Below are 18,242 nucleotides of genomic sequence, written 5' to 3'. Positions count from 1 at the left end.
CCCTTGTGCCACCGGGGAGGCCCCACTATAAGGATTTTAGCTTTACATCTGAGGTGGGAGTCATTGAAAGATTCTGAGCAGTGACATGGTATAACTTACACCTTGCTTTATAGGATCACTATGTGAAGAATAGAGAGTAGGCAGGCAATCTTGGAAGCAGGCCATTTAAGAGGTCCTTCCAGGGACCTGGTGGTGCAGGGGTTAAAGAGAGTGCTGTCAAGCTACTAAGTTTGATCCCCAGCAGTCAAGTCAGGGAGCTGACCCACAAGGCACAGCAGACTTCTCCTGTCTGCCGCTGCTCCCCTCAGCAGTGTATTTCAATCTGCCTGTTCAGCTCCCCACTCTGTCTCTGGTGAATCCTCTCACTTCCTGCATCTCTGACCGGCACCCCAGTTCTTGTATGCATAAATAAATCTTTAAAAAAACAAAATGAGCCATTTCTGTGGAGTGGAAAGTATGAATACCTGATTAGAACTGGTTAGAGAGGACAAGAATTGGAGACAAGGTGTATTGGTATTTTTGAGGTATTTTGCTGCAGAGGGAGCTGATGTTATATAGGGTTGGTTAGATTCACAGCACGTGTACATTTGTAGAACAAAGCAGATGAAAAATCTAATGGGAATGGAAGATGTTAAGGCTTTAAAAAGGAGCACAAGTAATATAGCATAGGCAGGGTGGAGCTAAGTACCCATCTGGATGCAGATATAGTAGGTGAGTAGATGATGTTACGGGAACATTGAAGTTCTCTATTTGCTTCAATTTTCTGAGGTAACTAGGAAGCCAGGTGGTCTATTGACAGAAGTAATCATGTCCAAAAAGAGTATGATTGTCAGGCAGTACTAAGTGCTCTCTTTAGGTTCTGATTTGAAGTGACACTAACCACCTTGGTTGTTTCCTCCAGGCACATTCAGTTACATGGGTGCAAATATAGAGGTCGACTTAGGTTAGGATGTGGTTACAGCAAATGAGACAACAGAGAGGCAAGGAAGGTGATGGTATATTAAAGCGAGTCATTATGATTCACCATGGAATACTAAGTTGGGTAAGGAAGGAAATGAGAAGGTGATGGAGATGCTAGTTATTAATTTATTGATAGGCAATGGTGACTATGAATTAAGAGTTGAGATTAGAGGGAATGGGCTCAAAAGATAACAGGTGGTCAGAGAGGAATGCTTGAAGTTGAAACTATGGTGTGGTTCAAATTGGTAATATGAGAATGAGTGCCCAAGGAAGGTGCAAGCCACAATCATTGGATTTTCAAAGGAACTGAAAGGCCGATTTATAGAAAGGGTCAGCGATGCCAATGGGTCTTAAACTTAAGCATCAGAATTACATGGAGAGCAAGGTAAGACACAAACTGTCAGAGTCCATCCTCAAGAGTTTTTATATATAACAGAAATTTTAATGTCTAAGTTCCCTAGTGATGGTGCTGCTGTGATGCAGGGACCATCCTCTGAAAGCTGCCTATCCATGTATGTTGAAATTGCCAAGAATTAAGATGGGGCCTCCCTGGTGGCCCAAGGGGATAAGCACTGCACTATGAAGCAATCCACAACCTCTGCAGCATGAGTTCAATCCCCGGCCAGCCAGGGAGAAACCCATATGGCGAGGCAGACCTCTCCTGTCTCGCCCGCTGCTCCCCTCAGCAGTGTACTTCAGTCGGTCTGCCTGTTGTTCCCCACTCTCTCTCTGGTGGATCCTCTCACCCTCCCCGCATCTCTGGCCTGTACCCCAGCTCTTATATGCATAAATAAATCTTAAAAAAAAAAATTAAGATGGAAGTCATAGAGTAACTGTGAGGCAGGAGAAAAGTCAAGCAACAAAGATGGGTGATCTGAATATTGGTTTCTACAGCAACAACCAGGGAAAGTGGGTATATGATGATGGTAAGACTTAAAGCTGGACATGGGAATTGGTGCTTAATGACTACCTGAGGTATACTGAAGTTGTCAGGGGCAAACAAATGCAGTGAGCTAGGCTCAACAGTTTTAGGAGACAGGACATTTGGGTTTTAGAAGGGCAAAAAAGTAACAGGAAAAGTCAAGTGGCCACTGTAAGGAGCTCACTGCTATTTTAATCTACAAAAACTCTGTACATGCACTATTAACCATATAAATCAGAGGTGTGCTGTACAGCGGAGGAGGAAGTAGCAATGAAGTGAGTAGTAAATGTTTATTTTGAGAACTTACTGGTGTTACCACGTGGTTAAAAAAAATCACATTACATGTCATGAATCAACTAAGTTTCTCTAAGTTCTTATTAGTGCTAAATTATCTCATACTTTTACATTTGCTTTGTTTTCTGGGCAAATTAAGAGTACATGAAAGGGAAACTCACAGAAGATCATCACTATAGTCAATACCTTATCAGTGCTTTTGCTGAGTATGGTATGTTTTGAGTTCCAAATGCTTTAAGTTTCAGTTTTGACCACCTGTGTGTATTACAGAAACAGTTATATTAGGTATTTCTTCATATTTCAGAATAGTAGCAGTCTCTATGGAGATGGCTGGCCTATCACTTAGAAAAGCTGTATTCTTTATTAGGTTAAAATAGCAGTGTTCTAAATGTAGTGAGTAAATATGGGATGGACCAGAAGAAAGTTTGGTATTATAAAAGGATTAATACTATAATGTAAGCCATGTTTTTTCCCAATGTGCAATTATCTTTTGGTTATCATCAGCTGGTACTGCCAAGTGTTATAATAGATTTAGAAACAGACCGATAAGTCATTCAAAGATTTTAAGATTCCTGGCAAAAGCCAATGAGTAAGTTTCTATAATATTCTCAATAAAATGGTTTGAGACTGATAACAGTCAGTTCTATTTGTTAGGACAAAATATACTATTTTAGACCCAAGAATGATATTAAATTATAAAACCAGACAGATTAATAATAGAAACATATTAAAAATGTGGATCCTGGGCATCCCTGGTAGCGCAAGGGGTTAAGACACAGCCTATGAAGCTATCTGCAGCCACTGCAGCACGAGTTCAATCCCTGGCCAGGGAGATACCCACATGGTGCAGCAGACCTCTCCTGACTTGCCTGCTGCTCCCCGTAACAGTGTGTTTCAGTCAGTCCACCTGTTCTTAGTATTATGAACTCTGTTCCTCACTGTCTGGTGAATCCTCTCACCCCCCAACACACACCTCTGGCCTCCAATTCTTGTATGAATAAATAAGTAAATCTTTAAAAAAAAAAAAAAAAAAAAAGTGGATCCTGACTTTCATTTACTCTGACCTAGTGTCAATGTTACAAAGCACACAGAATACCACCTTGCTGCTCTCTTTGGGGGGAAGGGAGAGTTATTCAAGTTGACAAGAAACCCCAACATTTATAGACATAGCTATTATAAAAGGAGTATTTTGGATTTCAGCAAACAGAAACCAAAATCTATTCTTTATACTGTGGATGTGATTTAACTTCATCACTTTGACATGTAGTACTATTTTTCCTACTGCTTCAAGTATAGTTTTCTCAAAGTTGTTTCCCCTAATTTTCTGGAGGTGAAGTCAAATATGTATTTCAAATCTTCAAATTAAAATGTTATCCTCATATATACATGTACCAGGTTGGTATATATATTCATATTCTTTCCAACTTCAGGATAAGTAGAGACATGCCATTTAGAAATTCATTAAAGCAGAAAACAACCCAACTTAATACTAAGAGCAATTGTCACCTTCTATTTAGTGTTTGATAGAGAAAATATTCATTTTGACACATTCATTTATTCAAATACCCTTCTGATCACACATGGTCCAAGAATACACAAACAGTAAACCAAATATAATCAGATGTTAAAGATTGGTCTTCAAACATTATAGCCAATGAGCCCACGCTTGCCTATGATCTCGCCAACATAGAACCACATCCACACCTCAGTGGCCACCAAACCGTTCAGCAGAGCTTCCTGAAAAATAAAACAAAACAAAAAAAATACCGGATGGTAACTAGACTTGTGGTGATTACTTCACAATGTATACACATATCTAATCACTATGTTGTACAAGTGAAACCAATAATATTATCTATCAGTTATATCAAAATAAAATAAATACAGGTACACGTCCAGTTAAAAATAGTCCTTTCAAAAGTCAAATATTTCTTACAAATGTAAACATTACTACATTTTACCATCAAGCTATTTAATTTTTAAACCACATAAATTTAATGTACTTTCATTGAGAAAGTGAGATATTTCTTTTTTAAAAACAAGATATTTGATTAATTTCTATGAATTCTAGTATGGATATTAAATGTTACATATCAAAAGCATAACTATTAATGCACATTTTCCTCACACGTTTGAAATTATCCCCCCCCAAAAAAATTTAAATAAATAAAACCATCCTTTTCCAGGATAAAGTAACAAGAATATAAGAATGCTATTCAAATTGGAGGATAGTTTTAGTCAAAGTCAGGAATTACTGATGTTAACGTTGTTCGATTGCTGAGAACCCTTGAACTTTCAATTATGTAAGGTAAGTAGTCCAGAGCTTATAAATTCTTTCAAAGCATTCTTTAAAGACCTGAACTGACTTAACCCTTTCATTATTAGTTTATGAGACACTTTATGAGTCCTAAAACAACCCACATCCTGGAAATAGCTGACACATTTAGACAGGGCACTCATATGAAAGGATGGCTATGGAAAGGCAAGTCTCTGAACAGAAATTTCTGTCTGGCCAAAGAAAATGTGTAGATGAAGGGGTCTATCCCCCTTTAGACATCATTTGGTTCCATTTTCTCCTGGCTTAGCTCTTTTTAAGTATTCAATACTCAGTTTCACAGATCAGTATTTTATTGCTCTAAAGAGGAAAAGTATATATATGGTTCTACAAAGCAGCATTTCATGCAAGAACAAATATAAATCTTGAAATTCTAGTTGAAAAGGGAAAAAAAGCTTTTCCGCAACAAAATTGGACATTTTTACTTTTAGCACCCGGGGGGTGAATTCCCCCCTTGAAATTAGATAAGTTTCCTGAAAAATAACTACATTTCAGGATACAGTTCTAAAACCAGCAAAAATTTATTTAGGCTTTTTATATTCTGTGTTGGATTAAGGGAGCCACCATAAAATCTAAATTGTAGTTTCAGAGTATATCTTTATGAAATTCAATAACTCTTCACATCATATTATCTGCTTGCTAGGATTTGGTATTCTTATTTTCCATATTGAGTGTTACGGGTGTGATTGTGATATAGTTCAGGAGATCTTTTGGCAGAATTGGGACAGTTTCAGGACTACAATGAAAAACTGCACAGAATTAGCAAAATCAGCCTCTTCTAGCACACTAACCAAACAGGAAAGGAAAAGAGGTGTCCACTAAAAAAACCTTCACTTCTGTTATAAGACTAATAGGAAATGAAGACATAAAACAGTCTAATTATTTCAAGCCAGACAATGAAATTAGAAAGGTAAATATTCTCAGCATTCAAGAAAGATTACCTCTCATTACACTGGTTTTCAGCCTCATTGGAAAATACATATATTAATCAAACAATCAGGAAAATCCCAAAAGAACACATTTTCTGTTATACACATACGTTTTCATTTAGCCCATGGTTACCTTAACTGTGAGCTGTTTGAAGCTACCAGTTTTAGCACTATTGACTATTTTTTTCAGGCTCTGAATAGCTGCAGGGATCTCAGCAGGGGTTGGAGGAACCAGCTCAACCTTGGCATAGCTCCAAAATGTGGCCAATCGAGGTTTCGAGTAAGTCACAGCAGCTGGAAAACAAAACAAAACAACACAACCAGGATGAACTCACCAGAGACCAAAAGAAGCAGATGTGTGGGCTGGACATAAATATTTATTCATGCATCACATTCATTCAATGTTTGTACCAAATGTGCACCCGGTGTGAAAAGTCAAAGCTGCTCCCTGGTAACAAGAGGCTTTTAAAGATGCAAAACACCTGTGTCACAGGGAAGTTCAATCAGGCAGGAAGCCACATTCAATTATGCCAGGACTTCACTAGTGGCCAGCTAGTAGTGTTACTTCATGTATGAAAGGGAAGAAAGGAGCTATGTAGAATGGCAACCTAAGAATGAGATTAAAATCTGTCATAATATTGGCCACAAATCCAGATGGAATTATATCAATTTTTGATATCTCCATCAGTATATGTGTTGGATTAAATCTTTAACAAAAGCACTGCTGCTCCTCTTTCTTCAAAACACCAAATAAAACACCAGACTTGTATGTATTCTTAACAGCAGTGAAAACCTGAATCCATAACCAAGCTAAAATTCCTCATGGTATTTACTATTTCAGGAAAAAAAATTCTTAACTTGAGTTGATATGAGACTATGGTAGTAAATTCAATAAGAAAGGTATTTTATTAAAAAAAAATTAAAAGACAAATGTAAAGAGAATTGCACAAATTTTAAAATATCCATGAAGTATCTATTGTTCCAAGACAATCATGGAAGGCTTTGGTGCTTTTCCTATTAATGCCTGCATTTGGGTTATTTCACTACTCTTAGAATTGCTATCGCCATCACCATGGGTAAATCTTTAAGCAGACACAATACTCTAAGACACAGTTCTAAATAGAACTATGCCTATAAGATGGAACTATCAAAAAGTACAAAGTGTGGGGCCTCCCTAGTGGCACAAGGGGTTACGTCTCAGCACTATGAAGCTATCTGCAGCCACTGCAGCATAAGTTCCCTGCTCAGGGAGCTAATCCACATGGCGCAGCAGCCCTCTCCTGTCTCGTCCATTGCTCCCCTCAGAAGTGTATTTCAGTCAATTTGCCCATTCTGCTCCCTAATCTGTCTCCTGTGAATTTTCTCTCCCCCTGCATCTCTGGCCGACACTCCTGCTCTTATATGCATAAATAAAATAAATCTTTAAAAAAGTACAAAAAGCCTAACAGTCAACCAGCTGTCCCTAAAATCATTACACAGACATTGTACTTCAGTTGGTAATCTTGCTTTTCAGGGATTACAGGTTAAAAAGTTTGAAAACTAGGCCTCCCTGGTGGCACAGGGGTTAAGATGCAACTTATGAAGCAATCCGCAGCCACTACAGCATGAGTTCGATTCCCAGCTGGCCAGGGAGAAACCCACATGGCGGGACAGACCTCTCCTATCTCGCCTGCAGCTCCCTCAGCAGTGTACTTCAGTCAGTCTGTCTGCCTGTTCTGTTCCCTGCTGTCTCTGGTGAATCCTCTCACCCCTCAACCCCTGCATCTCTGGCCTGTACCCCAATTCTTGTATAAAAATAAATAAATCTTAAAAAAAAAAGTTTGAAAACTGCTTCACATGTATACAAGTAATGAACAAAACGTAAGTAATGAGTGGTGGATATCGGAGCCAGGTTGCAGAAGTGGAAAGTTACAAATAGATAAGAAAAGCAAGGATAAATCCTGTGGTACTGAATTAGATTTGCAGATATTAACACAAACTCATGGTTGAATACATACACACACACACGGAAAGCTACAGAAACAATTACATGCATGTATATATACGTGTAAACACACACACACACACTGTCTTGTAAAGTTAGAGGGTCTGGAAGAAAAGATACTTCAGTAGCAAAAAACATATTCAGTGCTTTCTTTGATCATAGTTTCAAACTATAGCAGTAGGTTGCTTGGGAATATGGTTGATTCTAAGGTTGAGGCAGGATAAAATACAACAGGAGTCTGAAGCAGATTGTAGTACCAGAAAATGAAGGGGTATGTCAAAGGGATGGAGGTACCAACAGAAGAGTTCTCAATGGTCAAGGTTGGAATGATCTGAGGGAGAAAGTAAGTATAACATATTATTGGAGGTGTGAGGTATGAGATAAATATACTTGAATGAGCCCATACATTAAATGACTGAATAAATGGGGAAGAGATGGCGAATCTTTCTCATGGAAGAATTACATTTAAATATAAGGAGATACTCCCTCCTACAGGAAATCGAATTCTCTAATGTGGCAGCTGTCACGCCTCCCCTCTTCTCTCCCCCTCCTCCCCCTTGGGCTAGACTTGGTTACTTGTTTCTAAAAAATAGAGTCTGGAAAAGGAAAAAATAGTAATTTTACAGTGGAGAAACTTGGTGAACACTACCTTAACCATGTGCTGTTATATGGGTATCACATACATCCTGATATGTGACTAGGGCATTTCACTTTTGAGATATTCTTTCTCAAAACACACAGTTCCAGACAAGTCATGAGAAAGAGAGACATATCCAAATTGGGGAACATCTTATAGGGTACCTAGACAGATACTTATATAGAAACCATAAGACTGTCAAAGTCATGTAAGGAAAGGTTGGTAAACTGTAAGGTAAGATTAGGTAAACTCACAGAGGTAACTAGGGAGACTGACAACTCCATGCAACATGGGATTGTGAATTGGCTTCTGGAACAGAAATCGATTAATGGAAAAATGGGTGAAATCCAAGTAAAGTATTAAGTTTAGTAAGCAGGGAGGAAAAAAAAGACTCTCCATCTTTCTGGGGGTAAAATCACTTATTTTTGTAAGCTTCTTTGGGCCTTTCCTGTGCCCAGGAATTTTTAGTAGATACTTAACAATCACATTAATACACCTAGTTATGTTGTAAAGTAAAGCATATAATCATTTTAACATTCCGGCTCCCCTTGAGTTCTCCTTTTTGAGTACTTCTGAAAGAATGACAACTGTTACCTTTCAGCTATTCGCAATAATGGAGCAAAAGGTTTACACATTTCATAATAAAAATTTTCATTTTGCTTTTACTTTGGATTTTATTATTAAAATTAGTTTGCAATTCCTCCACATGCACCACCTAAAAATGTAAAAGCCAAGGGGGGGGTAAGATCTCCTTGTAATTTAAATAATTTTGCCTCAGTTCATCCACGAAGTCCAAAGTATGAAGCAGATACACCTTCTCTATGTAAAATTTAAGCACTTTACCATAACAATTAGCTTCGTGATCATAGTAAAAATGCTAAATTAAGTTCTTTGGGAAACTGTAAACTAGCAGACTGTGTGGGGTTCTGCAGGAGGAGAAAATCAAGTATTTATAGTATCTGGCATTGTAAGGGCTTCAATTAACTCACTGTTCAGCTGCTGGAAGACAGGGAGAATAAGAAAATACCAATCACACTAAAATAGGTTCCAAAGTATTACATGCATAAAAAACATTCTACTCACATTTCAAAATCAAATTTGCACGAAAGCTATTTAGAGATCTGCGCTTCAACCATTTACAAAACTACAGCAAGTCGAATCAAGTCATTTCCGGAGACAAGTGATAGAATGGGCTACTACTCACGGCCGTGACTATTCTGGGTTGTTCTTCATGAAGTATTAGTGAGGCTCAGGTTTTTTTTCAAACGGAAAAACCCCAATAAAGCTAAGCTATAAAAATCACTGTTTACACCAATCCCTTTCTATGCTTACGGGGGCAGGGATACCCGTCCATAAATTACAATTTCGTCTACTCAAATTAAAGGAAAAGTCTCTCAAGAAGGCGGCCAGGACAGAAAGTAAAGTCAGCTTTAAAGAGTTCACTCACCCTTACAAATTTCTTTACGCTTCCAAATTACTGTACTGAGAACCAGACAACCTCAAGAGGTCGATTTTTGGTACTTTCACAAGTCTCTGCCCTCCTTTCCTTCGTTTTCCTAGCAGAGCCACACGCCCTCCATGTTCCTTATTCTAAGACCTAAAACGGCGTAATGGCGGCTGCTGCTTGGCAACTCTGGACTTCTTCACACTCCCTTCGCAGTGGTAGGTAGAATTCAGAAGGTCTAGGCTGGAGAGAGAACCCCAGCGCCGGCCGGGCGAGCGCACCGCCACAGCAGCCCCACACCAGCCTCCTCTTCCCTCCATCCCCCCTTCAGACCGCGCCGCAGGTTACCACAGCCCGTCGTCCCCTCAGGCCCGTGCAGGCCCCCGCAGGCCCCCGCGCCGCCTGCGCGCCTGCCTCGGTTGTCCGACGCCGCACTCACCATTTACCAGCGCCGGGCCCTTCTCCGCGAGGTTACGGACAAACTGGGCCATGGCTCTAGCCTGGAGAGTCCGCGGCCCCGAACGGCCCGCTGAATGTCACCCTCGGGAAGGACCCGCCTCAGGACCCTTGGCGCGCCCAAGGTCAGGGCTCCCTTTTCTGCGCCGGTCCCAGATGTTAAGGTGACCTCCTAGCTTTCGGCAATCCAGGCGGTAAGTTTATTTTTTTTCCAGCCACAGAGGAGAAAGTGGACATGAAAAGGTAATAGTAGAGGCTGCCTCGAGAACAGTGGGATTCCGCACAGAAACAGGCATTTCTCTGGGCAGCCGCACATGGAGGCCCGGAAGGCCAAGGTTTGGCGGAAGGGCGCATGCGTCGTTAGCCTGCCGTGCTTGCTGTGCGCCCGCCCTCTCCCTACCCCCCCATCCCACCTTTTTTTTTTTTTTTTTTTTTTTTAAATACGTTGAGTGCTTTCGCAGTTTTTCTGAAACAACGTGGGGAATGAGAGCTGGAAGGCGTCGCTGAGATTTTTTTTTTGCAGGACACCGCGATCGTCTTACAAACGCAGACAGGGACCTAGGTCAAACATGTAATGTGAAGGGCAGGCAGGTCAGGCGCCTCCCAACTTGTCATCTGACTCAGACCTGTGTCTTTCCTCAGCTGATTTTTTGTAATTCCGCATCCTACATCAGGATTGGAATCCAGTTTCCCTAACTCCCTAATCAGCGACAAATATGAGGTACAAAATAACATTTTCTGAGGGCCTCCAATCTGCCAGGCATTTTAGAATTTAAAGAAAGCCGGTTTAGTGTCCTCATTAAGACTGGGATTGATAAATGGCCACAAAGCTAGTGAGTGGTAGGATTGGGATCTGAAGAAGCAATATAAACAGAGAAGGGGCATCAATATATTAAGCGTGGTGCTGACCTGTGATGATTTCTTAGAGGGAACACTTGAGTTAATGTATCACAGAACAGGTATATGCAAAGGTGGTAACTATCCAATGTAAGCATAAATAAATCTTTAAAAAAAAAAAACCAAACAACTTTCTAATGTAATATGAATGGGAGAAAAGACATATATTGCCAAGTTGCAGATGATAAGAAAAGCAGTGTAAGTTAGGTACCCTGGAGAAGCCTGAAAAGTAAAACTGGTGGAAAAGTTATAGAGCTAGAAAAAAAAATTAGTGGTATTAAGGCGCCTAGGGCAGCGTTTTAGTGTAGGAGCAAATCAGCTGTCCAATATTCCAGAGGAGTCAAATTAGGATGAAAAGTTAATTTAGCGTTATGGAAACATCAGCTAGAAGAGTTTCCAAAAACTGGATAGAAGCAGAATAAATGACTTTGAAGGAGGAATACAAGTCTGAAAAACAAATAGAGATGTGGAATTTGAAGGAGAAATTGAATAGACTTGTGAATGACAAGATCATGATGAAGCAGGAAGAAGGTTGGCGAGATTAGCCTGCTATGGTGGGAGGGTCAAAGATAGAATGATGGGAGAAAAATTTGAAAATGGAAATTCTGAAGTCTCCAGTGAAGACAAGGTCATCTAAGTGTGAAAAGAAGTTAAGAGGTTCAACTTTGGAAGTTATTGAACACACAGCATTGTTGGGCAATGTTAGAGACATGTTTGTGTCATTCCACTCTCAAGATTGTCATTTTTCTCTAACAGTGGCCTATAACTGGAATGTGGGAGCAGAGGGAATGTTGGGTTAATCTAAGGTCTTGCATGGCAGTGATATAGAAACAAGAGGCAAGAAAGGGGAATGATTAAAATACAAGATGTGGAGTTTAAAAGGAAGAGTCAAGCCAGGGCCTCCCAGGTGGTGCAAGGGTTAAAGGCACAGCTCTATTAAACTACTGCTAGCCTCTGTGGCATGAGTTCGAGCCCTGGCCAGAGAACTAACCCACATGGCACAGCAGACCTGTCTCGCCCGCTGCTCCCCTCAGCAGTGTATTTCACTAGACCTGCCTGTTCTGCTCCCCATTCTGTCTCTGGTAAATCCTTTCACTCCCGCACACCTGGCCTACACTCCAGCTCTTGTTTACATAAATACATAAATCTTTAAAAAAGAAAAAAAAAGCCACAAGTGAATTGATTAGGAAAAAACATGCCCCAAGGCTCATCTTCTGAAGGTAATTTCAGGGTTCAGAAGCATGATAAGGCAGCCAAGCCACATACATGTGATAATACCTTAAAAAGTGAAGGGCAGAGTCTGCTACATTTTCAGAGGGATTTCTAAATCTTAAAAGCCATTAGCTTTTAATGCTGTAACAAATGGAGTGATAACAAAGGTTTTAAGTCAGGTGTTCATTTATTAAATACAAGTTTTTGAACAAACACCCCCAGGCAAGTTTGACTAGAAGTAACCTTCCTGGAATGTTTCAAAATACACTTGTTGATCAAGTTTTATTTCAGTCCACCTTTTTGTTTTGCTCTTCATTTTGTTTCTAGATTCTTTTCCTGTTTAGTAGTTAGAACATGTGCATTATTTCCTCAGGTAACATCAACTGTGCAGCATCAGCCTCTGACTTGCAAAGGTACCCAGTAGACTTATGCTCTGTGCAGTGGCTGCTTAGCAACCAGCATCAAATAAAGTAATGAAGCTTTTGTAGCGTGATACCAAATAGCAACCGGCACCTTCACCTGCAACATTAAAAACCTTTAAAGTTTCTTTCAGTTTTCTCAGACCTATTAAAAACTGTATTAAAAGAACACAAACCTAGATTGCTTGGTAAAGCCACTTAAATAATTTTCCAAGTTTAGTATTACCTTCTTGGTAAGCAATACTAGAGCTAATTAGAGAGTCTTCATTTTCCCATCATACTCCAGCAAAGCCAACACATAAAACTAGGTTTGTCAGAAATTCTGCTGTAACAGATTTGGAGCTGCTTCTGAGTTCCAGAAAAACAAAACACCTCTTCAAGCTTCCAAGTGCATTTATGCACTGTTGTACCAAGATAATTTTTTTTAAGTCTCATTTTTGGGATGTTCCTAGATTACTTTAAGGAAAGAAAAAAGGCACAGAGGACACTTGGTTTCCTTACCAATAGTGGCCTTAAGCTATGCACTTGCTTTTGTGGTGAGTTTAAAGATATTCAGCAGCATTAATGGTGCCACAGCCATTCATAGAAAGTTTCAGGAAAAGAGCTTAAAAAATAAAAAAAAGCTTGCCAGAATAGGCTTACAATTTGAAGACTAAATACAGAAGTAGAACACATAGATACTAGAGGCAGCATTGAGGTTGTTAACTAGAAAGCTGCTAGGAACAGCTGCCTTCTGAGATTTTGTGCCCATTTTTCCTCCAATTTTCTCTTATAAAACTCTTGGCTTCCCCAAATGAAAACATCCTATCAGATTCAGTTTGGAAGATAAATGCAAATAGGTAGAAGCTTATTATTTTCTATACAGTTCATTCTCAGAGAAGGATAATAAATATGAAATGCTCATTTAAAGAAAACAAATAAATCTTACCAAACCACACATTAAAGACCCAGGGAACACACTGAATTAATATCTTACATTCTGGTATTTGCAAAAGTCTTAGACTTCCTTTTTCATTTATAAGCATAGCCACAGACAACATCTACTTTACATCTAGTGTGGATTGTTCTCTGATTTGAACTTTTCAGCTGATACCATCGAAAACACATAAAGGACTGCTTATAGCAACTTATGTTGGAATAACATAGAACTACCATCTTATCTGGTTGAAGCTATGGTTAACAATAACATCCTCTAAATGACGCAAAGACCCCTGTTTCTAGATCATACAACTTTTCTTGCATTTATGACAATTTTGGACTTTGAGGGATAGTGATATAGACAGTTCATAGGGCAACATGCCTCATTCAGCATGTTAAGCTGTGTAATTGACCAGGAAGATCAAGTTCAACTTGTAAAAGTGGGGCCCACCTACTTCTTATGTGGGGGGGGCAAGTGGATATTAAAAATGGCTTGTGGACAAGGTTGTGCTCAAATTCCTACATTGTTAATTGATCAGCTAAGGCTGAGTTAGAAGCAGCACTTAGATCAGATCACAAGCCCAAACAAACATGAACTATATACATTTTATAGCTTCAGAATTTTGTCTAGAATGAGTGTGTTAATAAATATGGCTACACACTGCATACATCTTACCATGGAAGAGACAATATAAAGTGGCACTCAGTTTATACTAGACCAATATAAGAAAGCACATGGTGTATATCTATCTATATTGATATACTATTGACATCAGTGTTTTAAAATAACATTTTTCATGGTTACAAAATTTGTTGTCTTACTCTTCAACTCAAGCCTAGTCCATTTTGCAACAGATTTCCATAATATAACATGGGCCCAAGAGCCTCCTTTATTCTCTTGCCTCAGAATTTTTTCAATAAAGTGTCAAAACTGCAAGTTTGACTTACTAGTCTTCCTAGAAATAATGTAGGGCTAAGTTTTCTGTGATAATGACAACCCCATGGGAGAGTGTTTGTCTCTGAGTGTCTCTGAATTAGACACAGTATTAAGAGCTACCAACAGAAGTTGCGTAAGATTCATTCTTTCCTCCATCTCATCTACCATCTTATTCAAAAATCTACTCAGACATCAAGGTAATTCTTTAACATTACAGAGCTGTAACAAGGAAAAGGGCTGAGGTCATGAGGACCTTGATAACACAGGACTTCCTGATGATATCAGCTGAATGATGTCAGATGAAATATATGACATCATATACTTAAAAGCAATGCTCACCAAAGAAGTCTGAGTTCTTAGAAGAAAAATAGTAAGGTGGCAGGAAGTCTTAGTAATTGAAGTTAATATAAGGTAGGAAAAGGAAGAAACAATAGGAAGAGAGAACAAAGGGTAAAAATTAGTGATGATTTCTAGACTTGGTGAATCTATACTAAGTATAATTTCCTGTAAGCCAGGAGAGCAATGTAAAGTTCTTAGGAATCTTAATTATCATAATTTGAACAAGAGCAGTTCTTGAATTTAGTGGGGGTGGAAAAAAAAAAAGAAAAAGGTAAAGAACAAAATCATAAAGCGAGAAACCACAAACAACTGTTTATCTACACTCTGGGGTTGGTTTTGGTTTGTTTAGTTCACAGTATTTATTCAAGTTGCTCCTTTTGTTGTTTCCTCTCTGCGAGCCATCGTTGGATTTTTTCTTTGAGTTCTGTGTTTGGCCGGATCTGGTCCATGGTGAGGGGACTACGGTTAAAGGGATCTGTTTGGTCACTGGGACAAAAGAGAGAAAGGAAAATGGGGTTATTTCTATAAAGCCTACATCCTAAGCCAAAAATAGTATACCTGGACATCTCACTTTAAGACCGAAGCTACTGAGTGCATTATAACATTGACTCATGTACTGACTTGAAGTTAGAAAGAATGTGATGAGAGTGATTCACACTTTTTTTCATTTTCTTTAAAGAATATTCAGCTTTGTCTCTCTGCTTCTATACAAACTTTATCTCAACATGGCTGTCCAGATATTTGATCTGATTTCCCTTTACATTCATGTTAGCATTAAAGAGCTATTTGTAGTTTTAGTAATAGATTCTCAGAAACTGTTTAACATATTAAAGAAGAAAGTCTTATACACTGACACTTGATTTAGTTAGTTGATTGTTATACAAGTAAATGTACATTATGATTTCCTACAGGAAAAGGATTTGTAACAGACTTTAAGGACTGATATATCTTCTCTCTGTAGTCTGAGGCCATGACAAATATAAATTTTCATTTGACACATTGGAAAAGACATATCACCTAGCAAGGCAGCTTGCATGTAGTGAATGCGTAATGCCAAATGCCATAAAGTAGAAAGATCTTTTCATATTTATAATACTTTATTTCCTTAAATTTGGATAAATTTATATAACTGGATTTTAAATGGGCAGAGCCTCTTAGCACCTATTTCTATCTAAAGCTTAAAAGAGTGGACAGGCTAAGGAAAACTCATGGTCATCATGGCCGAGTACAGCAGCAGTAGAATGTGGGTTAACTCCTATGCTGAATACAGTGTAAAACATGAACTAAAAAAACAAACTAATGCTTTCTATTTTTACAGCTAAAGTAACATTGAAACAACTTGAAGTTAACTTATATTTGAGACTGATATGATTTGATATCAGTGATATGTAGTGATAGTTTGATATGTAGTGATAGTTATTCCTTCCTTTTTTTTTTTTTTTTTTTTTTTAAAGCTTTTTTTTTTTTTTATTATTAGATTTATTTTTATTTATACAAGCACTAGGTACAGTCAGAAGTGCAGGAGGGTGAGAGAATTCACCAGAGCCAGAGCGGGGAGCAGAGCAGGCAGAAGGACCGAAGTACACTGCTGAGGGGAGCAGTGGGCGGCAGGAGAGGTCTGCGCCATATGGGACCCTCTTCCGGTGGCCAGGGAGCAGCCAGGGATCGAACCGGCGCTGTAGAGGCTGCGGGCCGCTTTGCAACCCAGCGCTCAACCGCTGCGCCACCGGGGAGGCCCTATTCCTTCCTTTCTTAAGGAAGGAGGAGGTAAGATTAGAGCCAGAATTCTTTCTTTCTTTTTTTGGGGGAAGATTTATTTATTTATGTATACAAGAGCTGGGGTACAGGCCAGAGGTGCAGGGGGTGAGAGGATTCACCAGAGACAGAGTAAAAAACAGAACAGGCAGACTGACTGAAATACACTGCTGAGGGGAGCAGTGGGCGAGGCAGGAAAGGTCTGATGCGCCATGTAGGTTGCTCTGTGGCCAGCTGGGGATTGAACACGTGCTGCAGAGGCTGCGGATTGCTTCATTAAGTGTTGTGCTTAACCCCCTGAGCCACCAGGGAGGCCTAGAGCCAGTATTTCTTAACAGGGTTTCTTATTTTGGATGTTTAAATCTTTAAAAATCAAATGACATACCTCCATCAAAGCCTACTCAACATATTAATAAATCAACAATACGGGACACTTATTAGGTGCCTAGTGCTTTGTCTGGGAGAAAAAGATGACAGTAGGGCCTCCCTGGTGGTGCAAGGGGTTAAGACACAACCTATAAAACTACCCACATGGCACAGCAGACCTCTCCTATCTCGCTCGCTGCTCCCCTCAGCAGTGTATTTCAGTTAATCCACATGTTCTGTTCCCCACTGTGTCTCTGGTGAATCCTCTCACCCCCCGCATCTCTGGCCTGTACTCCAGTTCTTGTATGCATAAATAAATAAATCTTTAAAAATAAAAGGAAGAAGATTACAGCAAACAAACAAACATGTGTGTTCTTGAGGCTGATTTTGGAGGCTGGTATACCTGAGCAAATGTCTGGCAATGGTGGATCTATCCACAGTGACTCTGGAAGACGGAAGTACCACAGGGTCAGACATCAGGGTGCTCATGATGGGATCCAGGAACTCATCACAGGCATCTGCATATGTCTCCTCTTCCTGTTGCTGCAGGTCTGCTAGAGACTGAGCACAAAACATCAGTTAAGGTGAATTTACAGAGCAACTGAAATCAGAATGACTAACAACTATACCTTCATCATTAACAAACTTTACAGGGCTTCCCTGGTGGCACAAGGGGTAAGGACGCAACCTATGAAGCAATCTGTAGTCACTGCAGCATAAGTTTGATCCCTGGCAGGGAGGTGACCCACATGGCGCAGTAGACCTCTCCTGACTCGCCTGCTGCTTCCCTCAGCAGTGTATTTCAGTCAATCTGCCTGTTCTGTTCCCCACTCTGTCTCTGGTGAATCTTCTCAGCCCCCACACATCTGGCCTGTACCTCAGTTCTTGTATGCATAAATAAATAAACCTTCAAAAAAAAAAACACTTTACAGTGAAATGACAATTGTCAGATTTATTTTCTCAAGAACAAGTCGAGATGGACATTGTAGGAGCAAGTTTGGCATTCAGCTCCAACTCTGAAAATTCTATTTGGCTCAACTGCTAGAAATCATGACTGGAAATGGGTATAAATGTTAACAGGCAAAAAAACCACTTCACATATAACATCCTTCTGGCAACAGTCCTGTTTTAAATGTCATAATTCAAAAAGGGAAGGGGGTAAGAAGGCTATTATTTGCATAATTATAATCACTCAAGCAGTTCCTGGTTTAAAAACAGATTCTGGTTTTAGGTGCAAATAAGTGTAGGAATTTAAAAGTACCTTCAATGTTTGATTCCTTATTGACTCTAGATCCTCAGGGACCCAATGAGATCAGCTCCTCAGAGACCCATTTGGCTAAACTTTAGGAAAGGATGAAGTCCAACTCAATAAATAACTCAGTAAAGCAGAGACTGATATCAATAGGTTTTCAAAGACCCAGTGCCAGGATTTTTTTTC

The 18,242-nt window shown here is 39.5% G+C and overlaps 2 protein-coding genes across 7 annotated transcripts in view; both read right to left on the bottom strand.

The window, feature by feature from the left end:
- Nucleotides 1-3,715: 3,715 nt before the first annotated feature.
- On the bottom strand, nucleotides 3,716-10,077 carry ATP5MG (ATP synthase membrane subunit g). The gene is made up of 3 exons (XM_037505372.2): nucleotides 9,945-10,077; nucleotides 5,574-5,734; nucleotides 3,716-3,913 (listed from the first exon to the last, which is right to left on the bottom strand). Exons 1-3 carry the CDS (start codon nucleotides 9,994-9,996, stop codon nucleotides 3,815-3,817), a joined length of 312 nt encoding a protein of 103 aa, XP_037361269.1. The 5' UTR covers nucleotides 9,997-10,077; the 3' UTR covers nucleotides 3,716-3,814.
- Nucleotides 10,078-12,238: 2,161 nt separating this feature from the next.
- The window catches only part of UBE4A (ubiquitination factor E4A), a 32,810-nt gene continuing 26,806 nt past the window's right edge, over nucleotides 12,239-18,242 (bottom strand). For all 6 annotated transcript variants that reach the window (XM_037505366.2, XM_054693136.1, XM_037505368.2 and 3 more), the window contains 2 exons: nucleotides 17,208-17,365; nucleotides 12,239-15,169 (listed from right to left, as the gene is read on the bottom strand). In XM_037505366.2, the coding sequence (XP_037361263.1) occupies nucleotides 15,043-15,169; nucleotides 17,208-17,365 (285 nt within the window). In that variant the 3' untranslated portion in view covers nucleotides 12,239-15,042. The remainder of the gene's footprint in view (nucleotides 15,170-17,207; nucleotides 17,366-18,242) is intronic.

This window comes from Talpa occidentalis, unplaced genomic scaffold (assembly GCF_014898055.3).
Source record: "Talpa occidentalis isolate TD23 unplaced genomic scaffold, MPIMG_talOcc4v2.1 talOcc4.12, whole genome shotgun sequence".
NCBI lineage: Eukaryota > Metazoa > Chordata > Mammalia > Eulipotyphla > Talpidae > Talpa > Talpa occidentalis.
This window is presented reverse-complemented; position numbering and strand designations above follow the sequence as displayed.